This window comes from Ictidomys tridecemlineatus, chromosome 1 (assembly GCF_052094955.1).
Source record: "Ictidomys tridecemlineatus isolate mIctTri1 chromosome 1, mIctTri1.hap1, whole genome shotgun sequence".
Lineage (NCBI taxonomy): Eukaryota > Metazoa > Chordata > Mammalia > Rodentia > Sciuridae > Ictidomys > Ictidomys tridecemlineatus.
In genome coordinates, this window is record NC_135477.1 from 34,014,769 (window position 1) to 34,041,523 (window position 26,755).

The 26,755-nt window shown below is 34.0% G+C and overlaps 1 protein-coding gene across 4 annotated transcripts in view; it reads right to left on the bottom strand.

The window, feature by feature from the left end:
* The window catches only part of Btaf1 (B-TFIID TATA-box binding protein associated factor 1), a 93,198-nt gene that overhangs the window by 45,134 nt on the left and 21,309 nt on the right, over nt 1-26,755 (bottom strand). The window contains exons 3-14 of one of the 4 annotated variants that reach the window (XM_005333734.5): nt 26,557-26,671; nt 25,443-25,589; nt 19,254-19,417; nt 16,283-16,419; nt 13,773-13,902; nt 13,425-13,493; nt 11,522-11,611; nt 10,505-10,600; nt 10,223-10,399; nt 8,967-9,107; nt 7,622-7,746; nt 4,871-4,991 (exon numbers count right to left, since the gene is read on the bottom strand). In XM_005333734.5, coding sequence (XP_005333791.1) covers nt 4,871-4,991; nt 7,622-7,746; nt 8,967-9,107; nt 10,223-10,399; nt 10,505-10,600; nt 11,522-11,611; nt 13,425-13,493; nt 13,773-13,902; nt 16,283-16,419; nt 19,254-19,417; nt 25,443-25,589; nt 26,557-26,671 — 1,512 coding nt within the window. Of the gene's footprint in view, nt 1-4,870; nt 4,992-7,621; nt 7,747-8,966; nt 9,108-10,222; nt 10,400-10,504; nt 10,601-11,521; nt 11,612-13,424; nt 13,494-13,772; nt 13,903-16,282; nt 16,420-19,249; nt 19,418-25,442; nt 25,590-26,556; nt 26,672-26,755 lie in introns of those variants that run through there. The other 3 variants (XM_078038090.1, XM_078038095.1, XM_040271891.2) reach the window with 3 other exon arrangements.

Here is a 26,755-nt window from a genome sequence, read left to right on the forward strand (position 1 = left end):
GTTATCTCACTTAATCCATACAATTCTGAGGAAGGCTGCATAGGGATTTAACCAAAAAGAGTTAAATAATCTTGACTGAGGTCAAGAAGTCAACAGATGGTAGAGTCAAAGTTAGAACACAGATCCTTCTGTTTAGTTAAAAGATCTTTTCATTAAGCCATTGAAGGTAACAAAATGCTCTAGTTTAATTTAATTTTAATAATTTAATAATCTTTAATTTATGATTGTTTCTATATAAGAATGTCAACTACTCAGCAATAGTAAGATGAGATAAACGGCAAGGAAGCAGCTCAGAAAATGGAAAGCAAGTTAAAGCAAGCATAAATTTTAACATTAGAGGGTTAACATCTCTCATCCAAATTGCCAAGTGCCAGATGTGTTTTGAAATTCAGAATTTTCCAGGTACAGTGACACACACTTGTAATATCAGCAGCTCAGGAGGCTGAGGCAGGAAGATCAAAAGTTCAAAGCCAGCCTCAGCAACTCAGTGAGGCCCTCAGCAACTTAGCAAGATCCCATCTAAAAATAAAAGAATTTAAAAAGGGGCTGGGGATGTGGCTCAGTAGTTAAGTGCCCCTGGGTTCAATCACTGTTAAAAAACATTTTTTTTTCAGAACTTTTCAAATTTTAGAATAATGATGTTGTATGTATTGTACATAATGTAAACACCCAATAAGTCTGAGGCAGTACTTAAATGAAATATATTATTTCTGAAGCAAAATATAGGAATAGGCCCATTAAAAAGGAAAAAAGAGTAAAGAGCCTCTATTCAGTATAGTTTGCAATCAAATAAATAGTTTTATAAACTGACTCAATTTACAAGAAATTTTGGATTTCAGAACTGCAGGTAAGAGATCATGGAATTGAATCAATCAATAAGTATCAGATAATTTGTGAGGAATACAGTAACTGCCTCAAACACGGTTTATTTTGATCTTTAGCACATGTGCTATGATCACAAGATTAAAAATAAAAATTATGTTTTCACCGCATATTAATGCTTTCATCAAAATAATACTTTAAATACAGAAAAATCACAATGAGTGACTAAAGTTGGAATAGATTTGTGGCACTAAAGATTTTGACTTATTCCATGAAGGGATACTCAGAGGCAGAAGGAGAACTGACATTTAGTAAGGTGAGGGTGAGGATAGGGAGTTGTAAAAGCAGAGTGATGAGACATGTGCAAAGATATTCTGATCAAGTGAACATAATTACAATTGTGATACAGAGATAGAATTGGGATATTTTATTGACTCCTGAATATAAATATGGAAACAGATTAAAAGTAGATTTAAAATTGATAAAAGCCAGATATCTGAAGACCAAGAAAGAGAGGAATTTAATTCTAATATAGAGTCAACAACAAACTACTAACAACTTTGCAAATAATTGAAGCTATGCTCCCCCAAATTTTTGTTCAAAGACTTAATTCTCTCCCTCCAGAAAAACTATGACTATATTGAAACTAAGCACTGGAGTAAGAATGATTATATTTTCTATAAACATGTAAAAGGAAAGAAGTAGGTAAATTAAAAACAAGTGATATTTAAACAGGATTACAACTTATTTTTAAATTTTCTTAAACAATGTAAATCAATAAGATAAAAACTAAAACAAATGCCAATTGTGGATGATGAAACATGAATGACTTAATTCCTTGCTCCTTTCTCTACTTAACCCCCCCCCCCGCAAAATAATGGTTGTAGTTGTAAAAGATTTTTTTTTAAATTTTTTTGTAATGGTAGATGGACAGAATGCCTTTATTTTATTTGTTCATTTATATGTGGTGCTAAGGATTGAACCCAGTGCCTCACACATGCCAGGCGAGCGCTCTGCCACTGAGCCACAGCCCAGGCCCTAAAAGATTTTTTTTTAAGGGTTCACTTTATACTACTATTTAAAAAAACATAACAACAAAAAATCAAACAAAAGGAGTAAAGGATATAAAAGGACATTTATGAAGGTCAAAAGCAGAATGTACTGAGGATGAATAATTAACCATAGCTACAGTCTTCAGTGGTAAGGATACTGTGAGGAAGACTCAGGCAGTGACAAAGTACAAAATGATCTATAATCAGCAGTATTAAGTTTCAATGACAGCATTACCCAGGAAAAAGATACTCTGAACAAGTAATAGTTATTCTATGTATGTATAACATGTCAAAATACACCCTACTGTCATGTATATCTAGAAAGAAAAAAAAAAAAGATACTCTGAAGGTAAAGGCAAGACACAATGGGAAATTTCATTAATGATGCTATCAAAAAGTTTTTTTAATTTTATTCACTTATAGTCCTGGAGTTGAACCAAGGTCTCATACATGCTAGGCAAATGCTCTACTACTACTAAGCTACAACCCTCAAAAAGTTTGTTTTATTGACAGTATTGGAGATAGAACCCAAGGGCCTTGTGCAAGTTAGGTAAGTGCTCTACCATTGAGCTACCTCTCTATCCATTTTTTTTTTTTTTTTTGAAGACAGGGTCTCACCAAGTTGCTCAAGTTGACCTTGAACTAGCAGGCCTCCTGCCTCAGTCTCCTAAATAGGTGGGATTGCAGGTGTGCATCACCACGCCCTGCTAAAAAGAAATCTTGAAATTCAACAAGAATAAAACAAGCAACTCAATTTAAAAATAGGGGGACTGAGGGTGTGGCTTAGTGGTAGAATTCTCTCTTAGTACCTGCGAGCCCCTAGGTTTGATCCTCAGCACCACATAAAAATAAATAAATAAAAATAAAGGTATTGTGTTCAACTATAACTAAAATACTTAAAAAAAATTGAAAACTGGGTAAGATCTGAACAAACACCTCACCAAATAAGACAGACAGATGGTAGATAAGCATATAAAGGTGTATATCATCTGTCATTAGGAAACTGCTAAAACAATGAAATACTACTACATAACTACAAGGAAGGTTAAGATCCAAAATAAACAACTGCTAGCCAGGGTATGAAGTAACAGGGACTCTAAACCATGGCTAGTAAAATGCAAAATCACAATCACTTTGGAAGATAATTTGGTGATTTCTTATAAAATTAAATATATGGTTACTATATTATATAGCAATTATGCTCCTTGAAACTTACAGGAGTTGAAAACTTATAAAAAATCTACATAATGACATTTATAGTAGCTTTATTCCTAATTGCCAAAAACTTGAAGTAACCAAGATGTTCTAAAGTAGGTAAATAGATAAATAAACTGTAATATGTCCATATGATGGGATATTATTCAGTGATATTCAGTGACAAATGAGCTACCAAGTCATAAAGACAGCAGAAACAATAATTTCATATTGCTAAGTTAAGGAAGTCAATATAAAAAAGACTGCACACTATATGATTTCAATTGTATAATATTCTGGGAAAGGCAAAACTAAGACATTAAGATGATTTAACCATTAAGATGGTTGCAAGGAATTAAGGGAGTGAAAAGGTGGGATGAACAAGAAGTACAGGGGATTTTTAGTGCAGCTTAAATACTCTGATGATACTGTAAAACTGGATATATGTTATTATTGTAAAAAAAGAGAATCTACAACACAAAGAGTGAACCCTAATGTAAAATAAGGACTTTTGCTAATAATGTAATAATATTGGCTAATCAATTTTAATAAATGTACCACACTAATACAAGATACTAACAATGGAGAAATTGTGAGGATAGTGGAAGGGATGTAAGGGTATATGGGAACTCTACTTTTCCCTTAGTTTTTCTGTAAATCTAAATTACTCTTAAAAATCAAATCTGTATGTTAAAAAAAAAAAAGATTAAGTAGAAGGAATAGATTTGACAGCTTTGAGAGGGTTTTCTAAAGTAAATTTAAGACTGCTTACATCAGAAATATTTAGGCAAAAAAAATATCATAAAACTACAGCAAAAATGAAATGAAAATTAAGAACAATCCATGCCAGTTGTCATATCAACCCATGCCTGATCAACAGAGAATTATAAAACACCTGATAGTTTTTCTGCAGAGAAGATTGATTAGACAAAATCAAAATAAGGCAAAACTCAACTTACAAATGTTTATTCACAGTTTGACACAATATCATGCTGCAGGTTAAAACAAATCTACATAGAATATTCCTAATTCACATGGAAACACATGGTTAATGGACACAAGAGAGACATTTTATTCATGCAATAATCTATTACCTAAAAAAGTTAACCACTGCTTTTTTAAAGATGACTGGCCCAAACTACAGTACTATGTACACTATAGCATGCTATTAACAATAGATTCCTTACTGATATTTCCCCTCAGGTATTTTGTTTTACCTATATGGGGTTATTTTAACAATAGGAATGTGAAGCCTTTTAAAACAGGGCAGGACTCATCAGCTCACCACAGACTACATTCACCCACTGATATTACCTAAAGGATCCCTGTAGGTATTTCAATATGCGACTCCTCAAGTATATTATCCTTGGAAATATCATACTCTTAAGAGTAAACTTTAAGAGAAGGCAATAATATGGGAATTCAGTGGTAAGTCTTTAAGGGCTATACTTCAAAGCTTCCAATGTAGTCTTTCTAACATGGGATAAGTTCTGCCAATCACCAGTTATCAACCATACAAGGCAAGCAAAGACTGAATAACAGGTTTCCTATAGGAAGGGGCTAGTCAATCATTCAGCAAATACTGAGGACCTTGTATGTGTTAAGCACTACTCCAAGGGCTAAGAATACAACTAGAACTAAATATTTAAATATTTCTGCCCTCATGGTGATTGTATTCTTCTATATAGGCCCAACATTTTGATCATTGAATATGTAGCAAGGGAAAGCTAATGATCAGGTTTATTTTATGAAATTAATTTATATAAATTTCAAGACTGCTATATACAGTTATTAGTTCTTACCTGGTCCTGTGTTGATAATAACGTAAACAGAGTTTCCAATGCTGCTCTTCGAACTGATGATATAGTGTGATGCAAAAAAGGCCAGACACGTGGAACTAAAACTGTAAGTGACTGCTGAATACTAATAAAGAAGACACAAATTAATCTTACTCATTCTCAGTTGAAACTCCATACAGTACCTACATTATCATTCTCATGCGGATGGTGATATTGATATCAAGTGTCTTTTTGATGAATAAAAGATGATTCTATCTTACTCGCATATGAACTTTCACTTAACATCCTCATTCAGGCAAGCGCGCTACCGCTTGAGCCACATCCCCAGCCCCTTAACATCCTCATTCAAAACTGTTATCACAGCACCACGAGTCAGAGGAAATGCAGCCAGAAAGAAGGTTTTTCTTTGGCCCTAATGCCATGAATAACCTTTATGAAGTTAGAACTTTCCAAAATAATTATATTTATAACTATGTTTACTCAGGAAAATGGGACACATATTCTAGCTACACAATCAGGTTTGCCAATTCTTATTCCAGCTCCATGGCTAACCCCAATGGGAGATGCACTTAAGTTTAACCCCCCCCTTTAAGGCCATCTCTGCCATGTATCTAAGGAGCAAGAGATAGTATGATGGTAGCTCTGAAATTTGTTATCCTGGTTTAGCATTACTAAGTTAGAAAACCTTTTTTTTTTTTTTTCCTTCTCACAGATTAGATTTTAAATGGGAAAAGAGAAGTCAAGTCTATGCTAACTTGAGCCATAAGATTCTTGCCACATTCATGAATCAGTTGTAAAAGTTTCCTAGAATTAGGAAATGATTCATAAGTAGCATTTGAAATATACACCTCTGTAGAAAAAGTCATGAACAAAAAAAGAACATGCCAAGGTTAATTTCTTATCTATTCGTCTCTAATGTTTCCTCTCAGGACTCCTGTCTTTTAATATTATTTTTATTACTTGCAAGTTTGTATGAACATTACTTCTTGCACTTAAGTTCATTTACACATGTACTAAGTTCATTTATAAAATTCTAATTTGAACACATGCACACAAAGACATAAGAGACTTAAAATATATAAAGCATTATAACAATGTCTTGTTAATAGTGTAATTGTTCATGCACCAAAAAACATGCTGCATCCCTTCTTACATAAACTGCAAAGTATCTGCCAAATAACACACACATGAAGCAGAATTTCTAATAATGCAATTTTGAAATAAACAAATAAAAGCATAGAAAATACATTATTTCACATCAATTTCCCAGAATTTTCAGAACATCACTTCATTTTCTTACATTATCTAGTTTTTCTGACACCATCCTACAAGGCGCAAATAAATGTCAGATCCACTCCAGCCTTTTTTTTTTTTTTTTTTTAAGTTTTATTGGAACACAGGCAAGTTCATTCCTTTATGGGTTTTATATGGCTGTTTTCATGCTGTAACTGCAGAATGGAGTAGTTGTGACAGACACTGTTTGACTCACAAACCAAAAATATTTACTATCTGTGCCTTCACTGAAAAACTTTACCAACTCTTGATTTAGAGCAATTTAAAATCTCTGCATTTTGCAATTTAGAGAGATTTCATATGGATAAACTCACTTAATTCCTATAATTTTCATTAGTAATTAAAGCATACAAAAGTAGGAAACCCCATACATGTACCACCACTTCCATTTCTCTTTTCTACTGTTTTTACAAAGACTTATTTTGTTATTCCTACTTATGTGCTGTCCTATTAGTCTAAATTTAGTGTTAAAATAAAAGCAAGTCATATTATTTGAGAGCTTTTCTACATGTTTCTTTATACATCTAATTTCCACTGGAAATACTTATAAGCCAGAACATTCTTAAGTCACGATTTTACAAACTTTCATTGACCACCTTCACGAAGTTAAGAAAAGTAATTAAGAAAAGTAATTAACATTCTCAACTGTGAATTTTTAAAACTTGCATAGAAGGAGTCAATAATATTTAGGAGCCAGTCTTAAAAGATAGGGAACACACTAATTAACTGAGCTTTACATTAAATATCAGGATACCAAAGCCATTAACTTTAAATTTCTGGTGTATGTTTTTGGCTTCACCTAATCTCTGCCTTTGAGCATAATAGTATTATATATTCACTTTCTGATAAGAAATTACTGAAATCAAGAGTAAGAATTGAGGAAATTAACATTACAAAGAAAAAGTTCAGGGGCTGAGGCTGTAGCTCAGTGCTAAAGTACTTGCCTCACATGTGTGAGGCACTGGGTTCATTCCACAGCACCACATAAAAATAAAGATACTATGTGTTCATCTACAACTAAATAAATATTTTTTTAAAAAGTTCACAGAGAGAAAGTTTTTGAAAATAGAAAGCTGATGGTCAAGTATAATCCTGTAAACTTAATATCATTAAATAATGTCTACGTTATGGGACCAAAGCTGGTAACAATATGTAATGATTATGTTTTTAAAGTGAACTATTTTATGGACTTACATAACTAAAGTAACTCTAGGATAAGGAAACTGGGGGTAGGGGAGAAGCATGGAAGACTGAATTCAGAACCTTGTGCATGCCAAACACACTCTATTACTAAGCTATGCCCATCCCTGAAAATAACTTCTTGCCCCAAATGTGTTGTGGCTACAATAAGGAGAAAGGGGCTGCCTGTGATCTTTTGCCATCCTCAACTTAAATTTTATTAACTCTTAAGATTAATTATCTGAAAAGGGTATGTAAAGAATAATAATCAAAAATAATTACCTGCATTGTTGGACCTGAGGATAAGTTAACAAAGATGAAAGAAGAGTCATAATACTATTTGTTGAAGCTGTGAGATCATCTAATTCCAGAAGAGCATCCCATAATGTATTTATAATGAAGGGTACCTATAAGATCAGTTTTCAAGAAAAGTTATTAACTTTACACAAAAATTTCACAAGCCCTGACAATCCCAATTAACTTTGATAGTGACAGTTTTAAACAAAGTTAAGAGGGAGATATTATTTGCTATTAACATATCTCTATCCCTCTTTTTAGTGCCATTAAACTCTACTTTGGCATTTCCCTTCCTAATCATATTCACACTGGGCAGAAAATTCAGAAAATAAAATAGCTAACATTGTATTTTATATAAAAAACTAAACTCTGAAGATACTGTACAGAAATACAAGACATGCCCCTTTACATAAAGCAATCTTGCTACATTTAAAATGGTACTAGCCATCATGAAAAGATAAATTTAATTTCTGAGCTCAAAATACAATGCTAGTTACACATTTAACTATTGTGTTCTGGATTTGATAAAATGGAATCACATATAACTTAAAACAATCACTTAAAAGAAATGAGGAACCAACCTAGATGCCCTTCAATAGATGAATGCATTTAAAAAATGTGGCATATATACACAATGAAATATAACTCAGCAATAAAAGAGAATAAAATCATGGCATTTTCAGGTAAATGGATGGAGTTAGAGAAGATGATGCTAAGTGAAGTTAGCCAATCCCCAAAAAACCAAATGTCAAATATTTTCTTTGATATAAGGAGGCTGATTCATAGTGGGACAGGGAGAGGGAGCATGGGAGAAATAGATGAACTCTAGATAGGGCAGAGGGATTGGAGGGTAAGAAAGGGGGCATGGGATTATAAATTATGGTGAAATGTGATGATCATTATTAACCAAAATACATGTATAAAGACACGAATTAGTAAGAATATATTTTGTATACAACCAGAGATATGAAAAATTGTGCTCTATATGTGTAATAAAAATTGTAATACATAATGCTGTCATATATATAAAAAAATGAAACCAGATTGAAAATTATTTCAAAAACTAAAATAAAAACAAACAAAAAATAAGGAGTAAAATAAAGAAGAAATTCTCAAGGAATGTCTCTGTATATTATGTATAGGAAGAGAGTAAACAGGCACAATTCATTCTTCCCAGGGACAACATACATATTCAACATTACATGCACCAGAGGATATCTGTCACAAGAAAACTGAGAATAAAGGAGGAAGAAAATTCATATCTCAAATGTAAATATGCTCTACAGAAAACAACAACAACAAACAAAAAATACTAAAAAGTTTAATTTACTTTTTGTGTCTGAAGATAGACTAGGCTTTCAACTACAGGCACTAATGATGCTGCAGCAACCGCTCTGACATCATCATCAAGATCCTGGAGTCCTTCAATTATTCTAGTTAAAACTTTAGGCAATAAAGTATTAATTACATCCTGTAAAATAGTACATCAAAACAGATTAGTTTTCTACAGTACAACTGTTGTGCTTAAACATTTCTATTGAATTTGCCATGTGATAGCATAAAGTCCAATATTTATATATTTTTAAAAATCACACAAATAGAAAAGAAAAATAACACCAGTAGAAGCCAACATAAACAATCCATGTGAGAAAGACTATTAAGTACTTTATTACTGATGTGTCTTCAATATCTGAAGATGTTTCCTAAATAAGATTATAGATTTTTTTTTTTGAGAGAGAGAGAGAGAGAGAGAATTAATTTATTTATTTTTTTAGTTTTTGGCAGACACAACATCTTTGTTTGTATGTGGTGCTGAGGATCAAACCTGGGCCGCAAACACGCATGCAAGCCGAGCGTGCTACCGCTTGAGCCACATCCCCAGCCCAAGATTACAGATTTTCTGTGTGAACATGGACACACACATACACAGGGTAGAACCTTAGCTCCATTTCTTATTCAATGTCAGGGACAACCAAAGCAGGTATGAGAGAAGAGGAAAAGAAAAGGCATCCCTTGCTGCTTCTCACTATTCCCATCTAATCTCTTCTCATTTTCCCCAGTAGGACCAGCACCCAGAAACTACTTCTTTGATCATACACTAGGGGTCTCCCCAAGAATTGGTCTTACTATGAAATAGGGAGAGCTTTTCTAAAACTAGTAAGGCGTTTCCATTTGTGAGAAACTCTGCTGTTCTCTACATGGGCCACAGATCACAACATAGAAAAGCAGTTTTTGTTTGTGAGGGTGATGGGTGTGGAAAAAGTACTAGAGCCAGGAAAAATAAGGAAGGAAGTAAAGAAGAAAATAAGGTACAGAGAGCCCTTGAGTTAACAAGCAAAAATCACAAGGAAATGTCATGTTGTTGGCAGTCATTTAAAACAAAACAAAAAAACCTTAGAAAACTTCAAAAAGCTGTGAGCTTGTATTTAAGGACAGGAAGGGAGTTTTCAATTCTTTTACATCATGAACAAGACAAGAGAGGAAAAGTTGGTCCAAAGCATTAAGGAGCCATTCTGTGTGGTTAATGAAAATAAACTAAGAGGAATACCCCCACCCCCAGCATGCTTCAAAACATGAAGGATTTACCTGACGAACTGCCAAAGCATATTTTATTCCCAGTAGACCACCATGCCTAACTTCCCATTGTTCTTGTGTAAGTAATTTTAGCAGCACATCCACAGTCTTATGAACTCCTGTTTCATTCATGTGTTTCAAAACCACACCTAATGTCTGAGCGCAAGTTTCCCGAACTGGTGCTACAACCTATAGATGAGAAAGAAAGAGAAGTTATATTTGTAAAAATATACAAACTTATTTTCTATAATTTAAAATATGATTGGGCAAAAGGTTCATTTTGATGACACTTACTTCATCAGAAACAAAGTCTCCAAATCTATCCAATGCAAAAACACAAAGGAGTCTAATAACTAAGTCTTCCAACCATTCTTGATGCTGCTGAATCATCTATCAAAACATAATCAGTTTTTAATAACAAAGATCACACTTTGTAAATAGGTCTTTCGGAATAACTTAGATCCAAAATAAAAATAAAATACTAGGACAGACTATTTTATTTTTTAAATATTTTTTAATATTTATTTTTCAGTTTTCGGTGGACACAACATCTTTATTTTTATGTGGTGCTGAGGATGGAACCCAGAGCCCCGCACACGCCAGGAGAGCGCATTACCGCTTGAGCCATATCCCCAGCCCCTAGGACAGACTATTTTAACCGAATGAACAATAACCAAAAAGTAGACCCATTTTAATTACTACCTTTAAAAATTAAGTATATCCTCTTTGCTGATTTAATTTGACTCCTACATAGTATATAAAAAGTTTTAAATTGATGGATTCTCTTACTTGTACTTCAAAGAGAAACTAATGACTTAAGGTTGCTCAGGTATCAAATAAACTTGTTACATATCTACTATTCTAATACCAGTGTCTCTTGCTACAACAATCATGCTGCTCTCGAACCTTTCCACTAACCTCTTATTCACCTTACTCTTCCACTTCATTATGTCTTGCTCAAATACTCTTGCTTCTACATGTTTTCCCACTCAATGTTTCCAAACATGTCCTTCCCCAAACTCATTTTTCCCGTTTATAAACAAACTTCCTATCTTTCCTTTTTGCCTCTTCATTTCTTTAAAAATTTGGTTTATCAATGGATCTTCATTTTATTTATTTATTTATATGAGGCACTGAGATTCAAACCCAGTGCTTCACACATGCTAGGTAAGCACTCTACCACTCATAATTCTTCCTATTATTTACCCCTCACTCCTACTTCATGATGCATACTTTTGTTACTTCCCTCTATGGGAAAAACAAACCAATTACTAAAAAACTTGGTGATATTCAGAGCTTTAATACACTTACCTCTTCTAAAGTGCTATCTCCCATTTTACCACCACTTTTTCCATGAGCTTTAAGAATTTCCCTTAATCCAGTGCCTGCACCGTGTCGAACCTAAAAAGAACCAAAGAAGCAAATGTCAGAGATGAAATGTTTAAAGAAACCAATCTTTTCTTCAATTAAGAAAAAGGGAGGGCTGGGGTTGTAGGTCAGTGGTAGAGCACTTGCCTCGCATGTGTGAGGCACTACACCAAAAATAAATAAATAAATAAATAAAAATAAAGGCATTGTGTCCATCTACAACTAAAAAAAGGGGGGGGGCCGCTGGGCACAATGGGACAATGGCACACGCCTGTAATTCCAGTGGCTCAGGAAGCTGAGGAGGGAGAATCACGAGTTCAAAGCCAGCCTTAGCAAAAGCAAGGCACTAAGCAACTCAGTGAGACCTCGTGTCTAAATAAAACACAAAATAGGGCTGCGGATGTGGCTCTGTGGTAGAGTACCCGAGTTCAATCCCTGGTTCCCCCTCATCCCCCCACAAAAAAGGAAGAACTGAGGATGTAGCTCTGTGGTAAAGTGATCCTGGTTTCAATCCCCAGGACTACAAAAACAAACAAATAAACAAACAAACAACAACAAAAAAACACCTATTCTAAAAATCTTTCTACGATATAAATCCACATGGTTGTCACTCTATCTCCTATCTGTATTTCAGAACTATCCATAATAAGGGAAAAGGGAGAATAAATAAAGCATTATATTTTTTTTCAGTCTCAAAACAATATTTTAGAACTATATGCATCAAAATAAGCTCTAGCTCTGGCACATGCCTGTAATTCCAGTGACTGAGGAGGCTGAGATATAGGAGAATAATAAGTTCAAGTCTAGCCTTAACAACTCCAAGAGACCCTTGGCAACTTAGCAAGATACTGTCTTGAAAATTTTAAAAAATAATAAAATAAAAAGGACTGGGGATGTAGCTCAGTGGTAAAAGCTCCAACATAATCAGTGTTAAGTGCCAAAAAATGAAAATTCAAACAAAATGTCTCATGACTAATGCTTTACTGTTGCCCTGGGATAAATCGCCTTTCTTAGTAAAGGTAAGGATACTTTTCCCAGTGTCATCTGGAAGGGAAAAAAAAAACAAACAAGCTACTGACACTATACTCAAAACCTCATTTGAGCCAAGACTTGAATAAACAGAAGTACATAAAAGAACAGATATGCTGCTAAAACCTTTCAAAGCATTTTTTTTTCCTTTGCTGTGCTGGGAAAATGCATAATACGCAAGTGCTCTACTACTGAGTTACATTCCCAAGCCCAAAGCAAAAAAAAATTTTTTTAAATTTTTTAGTTACCCTAGGGCCAAAGGGGGACAGACTAGGTTAAGACTACAAATTCAACAAATTCAATCAAATGTTTCACTATCTTCTTACATACTGAAACCTATTCAAGATTTTCTTTTGAAAATTTTCTTTGAAGAATATTTTTGAGGGTGAAAAACTGGTTTGAAACCACTCCTTGTGTTTTTGTGTGTGTAGAGAATTAAAATCAGGGTCTTGTGCATGCTAAGCACAGGCTTACTGAGCTATATCCCCAACCTCTGAAAGTACTGTTCTTGATTAATCAAAACTATCCATTCAAAGAAAAGGAAACAATGCCTGGGAGAAAAATGCATGCTTTTAGATTATAGTCAACAAAATGAAAAGAAATAAACAATTCACTTTAAAGTATGACTAAAAGGATATAAAAGGAGAAAACCCAGTCTCAATTTTTCTACTTCAAGGTCAATGATATGATGTGCCCTGATGTCCTAGTCTCTAGAGAAGACTAGAGACCCTTGACAAAGTATACTGGGTCAAGACACTGTTTCCTTCATCAGCACAAAAAATAAGAGCCCAGAGAAACTGTAATGAAGATATCTTACCTCCCAGGAGGGATTAAAAAGGTCATTGCAAAGTTCTTCACAAAAACTTTCCAAAGGCCATTCATTTGTCTGAATAAGAAAGAAAGTTACTACTAGTTTAAAAGATGTGTTTTATGCTAACATTTAGTAATTCAATAAAAGTATTCATTTGTAGGTTTAAGTGGCAGTAATTAAGCTCTAAATTTTTTAAAAATAACTATTTTTTTAGTAATAAAGATACAAAATGTTTACCAATAAAATTTCTCAACTGATAAATTACTTAGTACTCTCAACCGGACATTAGCTTCAGAAATTTTAACAGACAATTAAAACAATTTTAACAGACACTTTAGGCTATTTCAATAGTACCTCTTCAATCAAGGAAGAACTGTCTGGAATGTTGTCAATCAAGACTTTGGAATCATTTGCAGTCTGATTAACAACAACATTTGCTATTTTCCGTCTCTTTTCTTCTGGCTCCCCATCAGTGCTATCATTGCTAAAAAATAAAAGACAAGATTTCAAAAAGTAGGCACAGGATGTGAACCACAATGAATGTAAGAAAATCCATCACTTGAATAAATGCTCTAGCATATTCTGCTTATATGATTTATTAAAAATCTCATGTATCAAATAACTGAAAGTAACTACTTAATATTTTTTGAGCAAAATATATCCCACCACTCTATGGGTCAATGAATGCTTCCTTTCAAATTGGATGCCAAATCTAATGATCACTCTTTCTTCCCCCATAGAACCAGCTCCACTCCTTTTTAAATTACAACAATGTAATCTGGTCTACCATAACACCATCTTCTTTAGGCTTCAGTATTCTGGAGAAAACGAATATGCTGAATAATACCGGGTTCATGAAAGAAATCTGAGCCTCCCTAACCTCAACCTCTATTATTCTTCCCTTAATTTTTCCCAATCTAGCTACATTGGTTGGTCACTTTACATTCTTAAATTTATTAGGTGTGTCTCCATTGTTAGATATTTGCTTTTATAATTTCCTCTATTTGGAATGTCTTTTTCTAGATAGTCAGAGCCACTCTTACTTCTTTCTTATCTTACTCAGAAGTCACTTCTGTGAAGCCCTTCCAGGCCATCCAATCTAAAATTTCAAGTTCTGTATCCACATTTCTTTCTCATTTTATCCTTTTCTCCACATTTAACCCTTATCATTAAAGTGACAAACATATAACACAACATATCTCATTATACATCTTTCTTTCCCTTTAAGCTCCAATGGCAGAAATTCTAATCTATTATATTCACTACTGAATACTCTGGGCCTGCAACAGTACCCGGCAGATAGAAAGTATTTAACAACTTTAGTGAGATGAATGATTTGTAAACTCTAAAAAATAAGTCTATCTTTCCAACACTCAAATCTTTGGGTAAAGAATGTGAATAAAAACTAGTAGGAACATTTATTAGGTTACTAAGAGTAACCTAATTATCCTTTATCCAAAATGCTTGGGACAAGAAGTGCTTCTGATTTTGATTTTTTGCATTTTGGAATATTCTGGAACATTTAGATCAACTTGTTTATGATCTAATGAGTTATTCACTTTAAAAAGTAGTTAATTTCAATAAAATTTAAACCCTTAATAAAACAAAACTTAATCCCAAGTATAAATTTCTTTGAGAGAGAGATCATTTTTTAATATTTATTTTTTAGTTTTCGGTGGACACAACATCTTTATTTTATTTTTATGTGATGCTGAGGATCAAACCCAGCGCCCCATGCATGCCAGGCGAGCACGTTACCACTTGAGCTATATCCCCAGCCCCCAAGTATAAATTTCTACCAAGGGATGCTCATTGGTGCTTAGCTTTTAAACAACTACTATAAACAAACACCTTTTATCTTTATATGAACAGAAAAACAACAAAGTACTGCTATTTGCAACAACTACTATCTGCCTATAAAGTTCTAATTTTATAAGAGTTTCAATGTTTATTAATTCATCATTTACTCAAAAATTTCTTGAACACCAATCAAAGACTCTGATTTAACAGATAAAAATAAGGGCCAAAAAAACTGGACATTAAGAACCTCAGAGAACATCTGGAGGAAGCCATTTTGAACTATCCTTTGAGAACCACTGGTCCAAGCCACACACAGATAACACTTTGATTAACTCATTAAGAAACTGATGGTTGGGGATGTGGCGCAAGCAGTAGCGCGCTCGCCTGGCATGCATGCAGCCCGGGTTCGGTCCTCAGCACCACATACAAAGATGTTGTGTCTGCCAAAAACTAAAAAACAGACATTAAAAAATTCTCTCTTTTTTTCCTTTTTTTTTAAAAGAGAAACTGAAAAGAATGGCTTTACCTATAGAGTTCTTTTCTACAAGATTGAGTAAGCAATCCTCGGTCATTACCACAATTTAGCATAAGCCCAGCCTAGGGAAGAGATGATACAATACCTTGACAATACTTCTCACTTTACTTGACAGTATTTTTAACTTATGATCTTTTGACCACCTCTCTGAAATCCTTCTCTACTAATCTCCCTTTCATCCACTTATTCCCAGCCAACCTGCCCTTCTGATTCTTGAATTATTTCAAGATTAAGGCATTTACATTTATTCCCTCCACCTGGAATACTATTTCCCCTTTGTAATCTTTAGCCATTTGGAGCTGATAATTAGAAACAAACAAACAAAAAAAATCTATTCGGGAGGACTTTTCTTGGGAAGTGGTCTTAGTCTCCAGTAACAGTAAATACTCTCTGACAACTAAGAAAAACAATCCAAACAGTACTCCCCAATTAAACAAAAAACGGCAAAATGTTTTTTACAAATCAAGCAGACATAGATTTTAACTACACAACATTATTGTTTTAAGTGAAAAAACAGAAAGACTACTACCTCTTCTCATTAGTTTCCACTGCATCCCTGGATCTCTGTTTTGCAAAAAGCTTGGCCATTCTTTTAGCTTTATTCTTTTGTCTATTGCTCATTCCTGCTCGGAATTCTGAGTCAATCAACTCTGCTGCCTGGAGCATCTAAAAGAGTAAAAGAATGCTGAGTTTGAACTTCAGAGGTTAAAATAAGTATACTTTTAGTCTCAGCCTCAGTAGAGGACTAATTTACAGAGGATTATACTATAAATTTCAATATATACAGATCAATCACATTCTTTGACAGCCCTATGCTATGCTATTCTATTGTATAGCTGTACCATAATTTCATTTTCTTCCTCCTCCTTCCTTATTCTTCCAATTCCCAACAGATACACCTTTTAACTTTTTATGCCACACACGGCACAAATGAATGCTAACCCATAAAAAGGGCTCTGAAGAGGTGAGACTTCAAAATAACCACATTACCAATTAAAAGTTATGAGAATAAAAAATGTCCACAAAAGAAATATTATCATCAAGAATGGGAAGTGATACTCCATGTATGTATAATATGTCAAAATATACTCTAGTGTCATGCATATATAAAGAGAAGAAATTTTTAAAAATAAAATGCCAAAAAAAGAAACAAATCATCATCTGTTCAAAAAAAGTAAAAAATAATTACAGCCATAAGTGATTAATTGGTCTAGTACACTATAGGTAACTTAGCCCTATTAACCACTCACTGCCTACTTGTTTTGCTCTTTTTTTTTTTTTTTTATTCATGTGAGATACTAATAAAGACTGTGTAATAAACAAGGGACAGTGGTTTGTGCCAGTGATCCCAGTTACTTGGAAGACAGCGGCAGAAAGTATTACTTGAGATCAGGAGTTTGAGCGTAGGCAACATAGTGGGTGGGTGGGTGGGGAGGAATCTGTGATAGAAATGATTTAAACCCATGCCTAAAAATCTGTGACAAACTGTATGATTCAACTAGAATTTATACATATATAACTAGGTATGTTACTAATGTGATGCTCTGCTGCAGTTTTGGTCCAGGAAGCACTGGCATATACATAAGTCAACTATTAACCGTAACATCCCCTGACATCTGTAACATATAATGCCAACTAAACATGGACCTAGCAAATCCCAAATTATCATTATTCATCCCTATCTAAGTATTCTGATGTCTACAGATGACTTTCTCTAAATATACCTCCTTATACATTTCCTTATACTATGCTCAATTATTCATCATAGTATCACATTACTTGATTTTTATTAAATCTCCTTTCTTTTTATACATCTTTATGTTTCTCTTTCTACCACATTTCTTTCCATTCCTTCCTGGCTGTCATTATATTTCTTCCTCTTTATACTCTCTCCTTTTACCTACTGGTATCTGCCATTTTATTCTATGCCAACATAATTCATCATCACACATGCCTCAGCCCTAAAAAATACACTTCATAAATTCTAATGGTTTAGAACTAGTATAAGGCAAATAGAATCAGCAAAGAGAAAGGACAAAATAAGCAGGAATTCTCAATGGGACCCATGAGCTCTAAAGAATATTGGGGGATGGGGAAGAAATATTAACTCCTTGAAATGTAGTATTTTACTTGTGTGTGAGCAAAGAGCCACAACTTTTACTAGAACTTCAGTCTGTGGCATTAAAATAAAAAAGTTAAAAAGCACATTTGCATCCATTGGGAACTGAAAGACCAATGAAAAAGGAGAGAAAAAAGTGAAAAGAGGGAAAAAAGTGCTGATTCTATTTGCCTTTTATTTTGTACAGCCACAAAATAAAACAAAAGGAAGCTATCTAAAAGAATGTGATCAATCTGTATACACTGATATACTAAATTGTATGAAGTGGGAAAAGGTAAACAGGGCTTAAATGGACACATACATACTTGCATGTGTACAGAAAATTTCAGGAAGGATGCACAAGAAACTTAAAAAAAAAAGGGTTGTTGATGAGGCATGGGGACATGTATGTCCATGAACTTGGGCAAAAAATGTTTTACTTCATACTGTACATCCTTTTTTTGTTGTTATTGTTTGAAAGTGTTTTTTGGACATTTTCCCTCATAAATCACAGCTCTGAAGACCTCTATCATCAAATCTATCTATAATAGTTTTAATAGCTTTTCTTCTTTCTCACTCTTCCTCCAAATTACTTTTTCTTTCATACATACATACACACACACACACACACACACACACAAAAAAAAAAAAAAAAAAGGAACAGAAAGAACAAATGCAGCAACTAGGATCTTTCAATACCAGTGGCTCTTAAAAGGGTCACCACAGCTTTTATTTAACAGTCCAATGTTTAGGAGATAGGCTAAGTTTATTTCTCCATACAATCTGTCTGCAGAAATTTAGTTTATATGCTGAGAGTGGTGACACATGTCTGTAATCCCAATTACTTGAGAGGCTGAAGAAGGAATATTGCAATTTCCAGGGCAGCCTAGGAAACCAAGAGAGACCCTATATCTCAAATACAATTGGGGAGGGTGGGGGGATAGGAGAGATTGAACTCAGGGGCACTTGACCACTGAGCCACATCCCTAGTCCTTTTTTTTTTTTTTTTTTTTTGTATCTTATTTAAAGACAGGGTCTCACTGAGTTGCTTAGTGCTGTGCTTTTGCTGAGGCTACCTCAGCCTCTGGAGCCACTGGGATTACAGGTTTGCACCATTGTGCCCGGCTCAAATACAATTTTTAAAAAGGGGCAGGGATATAGTGATATAGGTGAAGTGCTTGCTTATTAGCATGTTTGAAGCCTGGGTTTAATCCCCCATATCACACACACACAAAAAAAAGAATAAATAAAAACATAAATTTTCTTTATGAAAACAGTATAGTGGCACTAAACAACAATAATAAAATTAAGCACAGCATTTAAAAAGAATCACAAATGCATAAGTGAAATGAAGCAAACCCTCTATGTGATTTGCAAACAACCAACCACATGTTTTACCTACAGGTTGTTTGTTTACAAGGGCTGCTGAAGTTGGTGTATAATCCAAATCTTCATCATTGAAGAGTTCTTCAGTACTCATTCCAATTGCTTCTCCCATATTAAGGCCAAGTTTCTTCTGTAATAGTTTTCGCTGACGTGCTATCCTCTCTTTAGGATCTACTTCACCTTTAAACAGAAAAGAAATACATTTCCTCCAAATCTGTTATGAAAATGTCTACTATATGCATATCAGACTCCATTAAAACAAACCATTATACCCCTTCTACCAAAAGAATCACACTCACAATAATATCAACATCCCATAAATCCATTGCCTAATCATGACTGAAAAAGAGTATTCTAACTAACAAAACATTTTAAGAGTTTTCCCTGAGATAGTTTCATTGTCACATTATCCATTATCTAGTATATATGAAATAATAAGATTTATTCTTATGGAAATAAAACAATCTTATTTTATAGCTAGAAAGCTCTAACTAGACTACAAAACAAAATCTCAATTTTAATAGCAGATCACTAGTATTGGGGACTAACCCAATGGTAGTCTACCACTAGGCTATGTCCCCAGTTCTTTTTTGAAACAGGGTCTCACTAGCAAAGTTGCCAAGGCTAGCCTCAAACTTATGATCCTCCTGTTTCAACCTTCCAAGTAGCTGGGATAACAGGTGTGTATCATGTACCCTGCTAAAATTAGATTTTATTTAACAGAAAAGATCAACAAATAAATATTTATTCCAAATGTGGCCTTTATATGTTTTCAAATGATGTATTCCAAATAACAAAGATAAGGGGAAAAAAATAGGTTTTGAATGTTTCAAGTAAACCCTTGATCCTTCACTGGACAAAAGCAGAATACACAAAAAGATATTACTTCAAAAATAAAAATTGAGCCTTAAAACAATGAAACTACAAAAGAAGTCTCTCTACATTGTTGAAATTTTTTTAGTTTTAAAAACAATAATGACCTGCTTCTTGTAATGTCTGAGTAAGTTCCTCTTAGAATAACCCTCTGCAGATAACAACCTTGGTCAAAATGTTATTTTAACAACTACCTGAAGAGCCAGGCACAGCGGTGCATGCTTGTAATCCCAGCGGCTCGGGAGGCTGGGGCAGGAGAATCACGAGTTCAAAGCCAGACTCAGCAAAAGCAAGGCACTAAACAACTCAGTGAGACCCTGTCTCCAAATAAAAAACAAAAAATAGGATTGGGGAGCCCCTGAGTTCAATCCCCAGTACTGCCTCCCCACCCCCCAAAAAAACTACCTAAAGGGACTAAAAATGGAATAAAAGTAGGCATTTACTTATGAGAGTTGACAACAGCTAGAAGAAGGGAATGGCACTGGATGGGATTCTCCTTTCTGTAGCTTTTAGACTGAAGACAGATCCAGTCCATGCAATGTGGGACAGCTAAAACTTGGATTAAAACCCCCATCACTGGGTATGTACAAAAATAATTCCAGTTACTTAAGAGGCCAAGGATAATTGTAACTTTTGAGATCAGCCTGGGCAAAATAAGATCCCATTTTTAAAAAGGAAAGGAAGGAAGGAAGGAAGGAAGGAAGGAAGGAAGGAAGGAAGGAAGGAAGGAAAGGAAGGAAAGGAAGGAAAGGAAGGAAAGGAAGGAAGGAAGGAAGGAAGGAAGGAAGGAAGGAAGGAAGGAAGGAAGGAAGGAAGGAAGGAAGGAAGGAAGATTGGGGACATAGCTCAGGGGTAGAGCACTTGCCTACTACACCCAAGGCCCTGGGTTCAATCCTCAATTACCATAAACTAAAAATTGCAAAAACTGAAAGTCTTTCTGGCTTGAAGAACTAGAAAGAACTAGAAAGAAAAAGAGTGTTAAGGACCACAACAGTTACTAGGAAGAAAAAGTCAAAAAAGGCAGAGCCAAAGAGAAGGCTGTCCAAATTCTGGGTAAATTCAGACCAAGTCTCTGGCTGACTCAGAGCAGATTCCAAACAGTGAAACTAAAGCCAAAATCTAAAAGCCCAAACTGAGATTTGAGCTATTGTCTACCACAAAGGAGACTGAATTTCAAATTTCGAGTTCTGTTAAATTAAATGCCTGCTAAAGCAAACAAGCAAGCAAAAACAATAACAATCTTCAAAGGAATAAAACAGAATCCAGCTTGGAGGGCATAACATTCAAAATTCAACAATGTACAAAGAAAGAAGAAAACATAATTTATTCTCAAAAAAAGACAATGGAGACCAACTTCAATACAAACAGATGTTGGAATTATAAAATTTTAAAGCAGCTAATACAACAGTGCTCATTTTAAGGAAGATATTGTCACAATTTAAGGAAGATACTATCACAATGAATGAAAGGATACCTTGGTAGAGAAACAGAAACTACAAAGTAGAATTGTATCCTTGAAAAGGATCAGTCATATGATGTGCAAAACATACCAATAAAACTATTTTAAAAAAAGAAGTTGTCGGGCTGGGGATGTGGCTCAAGTGGTAGCGCGCTCGCCTGGAGTGCGTGTGGCCCGGGTTCGATCCTCAGCACCACATACCAACAAAGATGTTGTGTCCGCCGAGAACTAAAAAAATAAATATTAAAAAAAAAGAAGTTGTCCTAGACTGCGCTTGGTGGCACATGCTTGTAACCCCAGCTACTTGGAAGACCAGGACAGGAGGATAACAAGTTCAAGGGAGTCTTGGCAACTCAGCAAGACCATCTCAAAACTAAACCGGGGACTTGGGATATAGCTCAGTGGTAGAATGTTTGCCTAGCTTGGGTGAGACCTGAAGTTCAATCTCCAGTATCAAAAATAAAAACATAAATAGAAACTAAAGGCAAGGGGACTGGGATTGTAGCTCAGGGGTAGAGCACTGGCCTAGCATGTATGAGGCACTGGGTTCAATTCTCAGCACCACATATAAATAAAATAAATGTCCACTGACAACAAACAAACAAACAAACAAACAAACAAATAAATAAATAAAGGCTAAGGAGTAGATAAGTGGTAGAGTACTTTGTCTACCATGCATGAGGCTCTGGGTTCCATCCTCAACACTGCAAAAAAAAAGTTCTGACAAGGATGTGGAGAAATTTGAATCCTTATGCACTGTTGGTAAAAATATAAAGTGATGCAATTGCTATGGAAAACTTATAGTTTATCAAAAGATTAAAAACAGAATTATATTATCTGCTTGGAAATTCGCTCCTAGGTATACAACCAAAAGTACTGAAAGCAGAAACTACTCAAAAAGATATGTGTTCACAACTGCATTATTTACTATGGCCAAAGTGTGGCAATGATGGATGAAAGGGTAAATAATATGTGATTTATACACACATGAAATATTACTGAGCCTTTAAAGGACAGAAACTCTAACACTACAATGTGAATAAATCTAGAGGACTTGCTGTTAAGTGAAATAAGCCATTCATACAAAGTAGAATGGTGGTCACCAGGAGCTGGGACAAGGGGAAGTGGGAAGTTTCTATTTAATGGGTTTAATGTTTCAGTCTTGCAATATTTAGACTTCTGAAAACTGGCTGCACAACAACATATGTACTTAACACTATTGAACTGTATACTTCAAAACAGTTAAGATGATAAATTTTATGTTATGCATACTTTACCACAATTTTTTTAAGAAACCTAATACATTTCATAACAGTAATAAGAATTACTACTGAATTACTTACTACTGATATATGTTACAACATGGATAACATTCTGCTAAGTAAAAGAAGCCAGCCACCAAAGATCACATATCATATTTCATTTACAAGTAAGGTCCAGAATAGGAAACCTATAGTCAAAACATAGACAAATGGTTTCTTAGAGCAAAAAGGAGAAAGAAAGTAGGAGGATAAAAGAGTAATAGTTTAAAAATATGGGTTTCTTTGTGAGGCAATTGAAATGTTCTAAAATTGACTGTGATGCAGCTATGGTGGTGCATGCCTATAATCCCAGAGACTTGAGAAGTTGAGAAGGGAGAATTCCAAGTTCCAGGTCAGCCTCAGCAACTCGGGGATACCCTCAACAACTTAGTGAGACCCTGTCTCAAAAGCAAAAAATTTTAAAAAAGGGGGCTGAAGATGTAACTTGGTAGTTGAGCACTCCTGGGTTCAAGCACCAGTACCAGTCAATTAATTAATTAATTGGATTTAACTGACTCTAGTGACACTGCATGTCTGTGAATATAATAAAACCCACTAAACTACACTTAGTAATCTTACTGTTTAGCAATAACTCTTCCAAAAATAAAGCCTTTTAAGAGTTCTACTTCCTAATTAAAATAACTATACTTTGCTGAAATGGGTAAATTGCATGAAATGTGAATTATATTTCAATAAAGCTATTTGAAAAAAATTTTTAAAGATTGCTCTACTCAAGCCTGGTGAGGTGGCACATGCCTATAATCCCAGCCACTTGAGAGGGTAAGGAAGGAGGACTGCAATTTGGAGGTCAGCCTGGGCAAATTAGAGAAACACTGAATAAAAAATAAAAAGGGCTGGAGATGTAGTTGCAAAGCACCACTTGGTTCGACCCTCAGTGCCAAATAATTTAAAAGAAAAAAAGAAAAGCAAGGTTGCTCTACTCAGAAAGGAAAAAAACTAGGCATCCAAAGGTAAATACTTTTGGATCACAAGTCTCAAAACACTGACCCCCAAACTTGTCCTCCCATTCCAAGGAAATTATCAACACAACTTAACTGCAAAGCAAACTTAGACAAATAGCTATACTAATCATGTATAGACATTCATATATGAGAAAACAAAAACAGGTCATTTAAAGTAAAAAAAAAAAAACTCTAACTTCAGGTTTTCAATGAGCACTGTTCAAGCAAGGTGTGACTTATCATACTAACTCTGAGTTCTCAAGAAAATGGGGTTTTGAATCTGGTTATATATCAGAGTCACTTAAAGAGCTGTTCTTTATTTTTATTTGTTTATTTTTTGTTGTTCAATATATTGTTTTAGTTGTAGATGGACACAATACCTTTATTTTATTTATTATGTGGTGCTGAGGATCAAACCCAGTGCTTCACATGTGCTAGGCAAGTGCTTTATCGCTGAGCTACAGCCCTAAAGAGCTGTTCTTTTAAATACAATTTTGCATTGCTCTCCACAGATCTAAGAAATCATAAATCTACAGGATAAGACCCAAACACACATTTTTAAAAAGTGGCAAAGAAGATACTGTCTTTTATATGTGGAAAAAGAATCAAAGATTTCTTATAACATCTATGATATTCTAATAAGCTTAGTAAACTTACTGTTTACCAATAATGGCTTCAAAATAGTTTTTTAAAAGAGTTCTATATCCCTTATCTAAAAAACTATGCTTTTCTTGAAACTTAAGAAAATTATCCTGTTAATTCTCTCCAAAAATAAACTAGATATTTTAAATAAAAACCATAATAAGAGAAAATGGCTTCTGACGATTTTAGAGATTAACAAAACTAAAATGCTTTGAATGATAATTAATTAGCAAGAAACAAAAAGCCCTATTCAGTTTTGGTTTTTAGTCAAAGGGCAACTTATTTACTTACAGAAATCCATTAAAAACATCAAGCTTTATCCACTCAAGGCCACAATCTTGAATGGCCAAAACATTTATTTTAAATCCAGATAGATTCTGTAAGTTTAAAGATAATGGGACAATTATCTATCCAAATTTTAATTTTTAGTTTTTGCTTTAGATGCCAGCATGAGAAGATCCAACCATATTAGAAACACAAGATAAAGATAAAACAACCATGGGGCTGGGAGTGCATCTCACTAGTAGACTGCTTGCCTAGCATGCAGAAGGCCCTGGGTTTGATCCCGAACACTGTCAATAAATAAATAAAACAATCAAATGATCTCTCAAATCTCAAATTACATTACTATAATCTATACTGTGCTAAAACTGATTTTTAAATCTATTATCCTGAGGCTTCTGAGTAATACACCTAATTTCTATACTACATAGTAAAATTACTCCAGAAATATTAATATGTATCAACTAATGATACATGGTACACATTCACTTAAGAGGAAGAAAAATAATTCTATTGTAGCTTTTAAAAACAGACTGCTGGCTACCTTTCCCACCAATATCATCCTTATCTACCTACAAACTTCAGTCAATTTACATTTCCTGCCATGTTAGATTACAATGAAAATATATACCATGTGACATATCAGTATGAAAACACAAAGTTCAGGCTTTATTACTATTACATACCTGATTTTTCATCTTGGACTTCAAATTCTGCACCAGCAGACCCCAAAAGTGATGCTCCATGTTGTAACAGTCTACATATGTCAAATCTGTCAAAATTCAATCGATCTGTAGTAGATGAATCTTCCATTGAACTTTCCGAAGTAGTCTCTAGATAGGTTTAAAATATTAATGAACATATAGTTAAGCCAAAGTGTAGAATCAAAGGAAATTGCACATCATAACTGCAGTATATGTATAATAAGGAATAATGAACTAGCAAAGAGAAGGCTCTTTTCTACAAGTTATAATGTCTCCTGCTTATACATTTCACTAGACAAGAGAAGACAAATCAATACAATAACTCTAAATAATAGGTCCAGAAAATAAAAGCAAAAATTTTAGACAAGCTAAGATGTATGCTAAAAGTGATGTTATTCTGGTGACATGAAAATGGATATAATTGCAACATTTTAAATTTTCACTTAGGGAACATTTATAAAATGTGGCTTGATTTCAGAAATGAAAATAAAGCTAATTAAAAAAGTTAAACTAAATTAGTAATTTTGTCCTTTAACATCAGTCTTGCCTTATTCTGGGAATTAAAAAAGAATTCTAATTGAAATAAAAATAAAAAATGCATTTCCACTTAAAATGTATACCTTTTCAACTTTTCAAAACATAATTTGTTTTTAAATGTCATTATAATCAGAAGACAAACAATTTTTTGACCACTACAGAATGCTCTAAGGAGTACATAAAAAATTAAAGATTTGCCCTTTCAATTATCCACATGTAACTTAATTATGCTTAAATTTAGAAAATAACCTCACTATCCTATTCTCTGAGCAATAAGAAAATAGATTGTTTCACATATTAGCACTGTATTCACTTAATTTCTTTTTTAAGAATTTGAATTCCTTGAGCATACTATAGTATTAATAATATTAATAATGTATAGAAACATTGTTTATTTATTTATTTTGTTCAGTGGTAAAAATCACCTTATTCAATATCATTTTCTGACAAAATCTCACCTGAAAGCACTAAAACTAAATTAAAATAAAAGTTATTCAAATATAAACTACACTATTATAGTTAATTCTGCAGTTAAGCTACTTTTTCCACTTAAAAGCACCTTGTTTTGTTCTTGGTACTGGATTCCACTCAGGCACATTTTTCACTATAGCCTCAACAGCTTGTCCTGCCGCAATCCGGGTATCCCAATTTGCACTCCTTAAATAAATCAATACCTTAAAAATTATAAAATAGAATAGTTACGTAACAAAAAAGTTTGTTCAAGGTAGCCAAAACCAAGAAATACAAATTTACTTGTT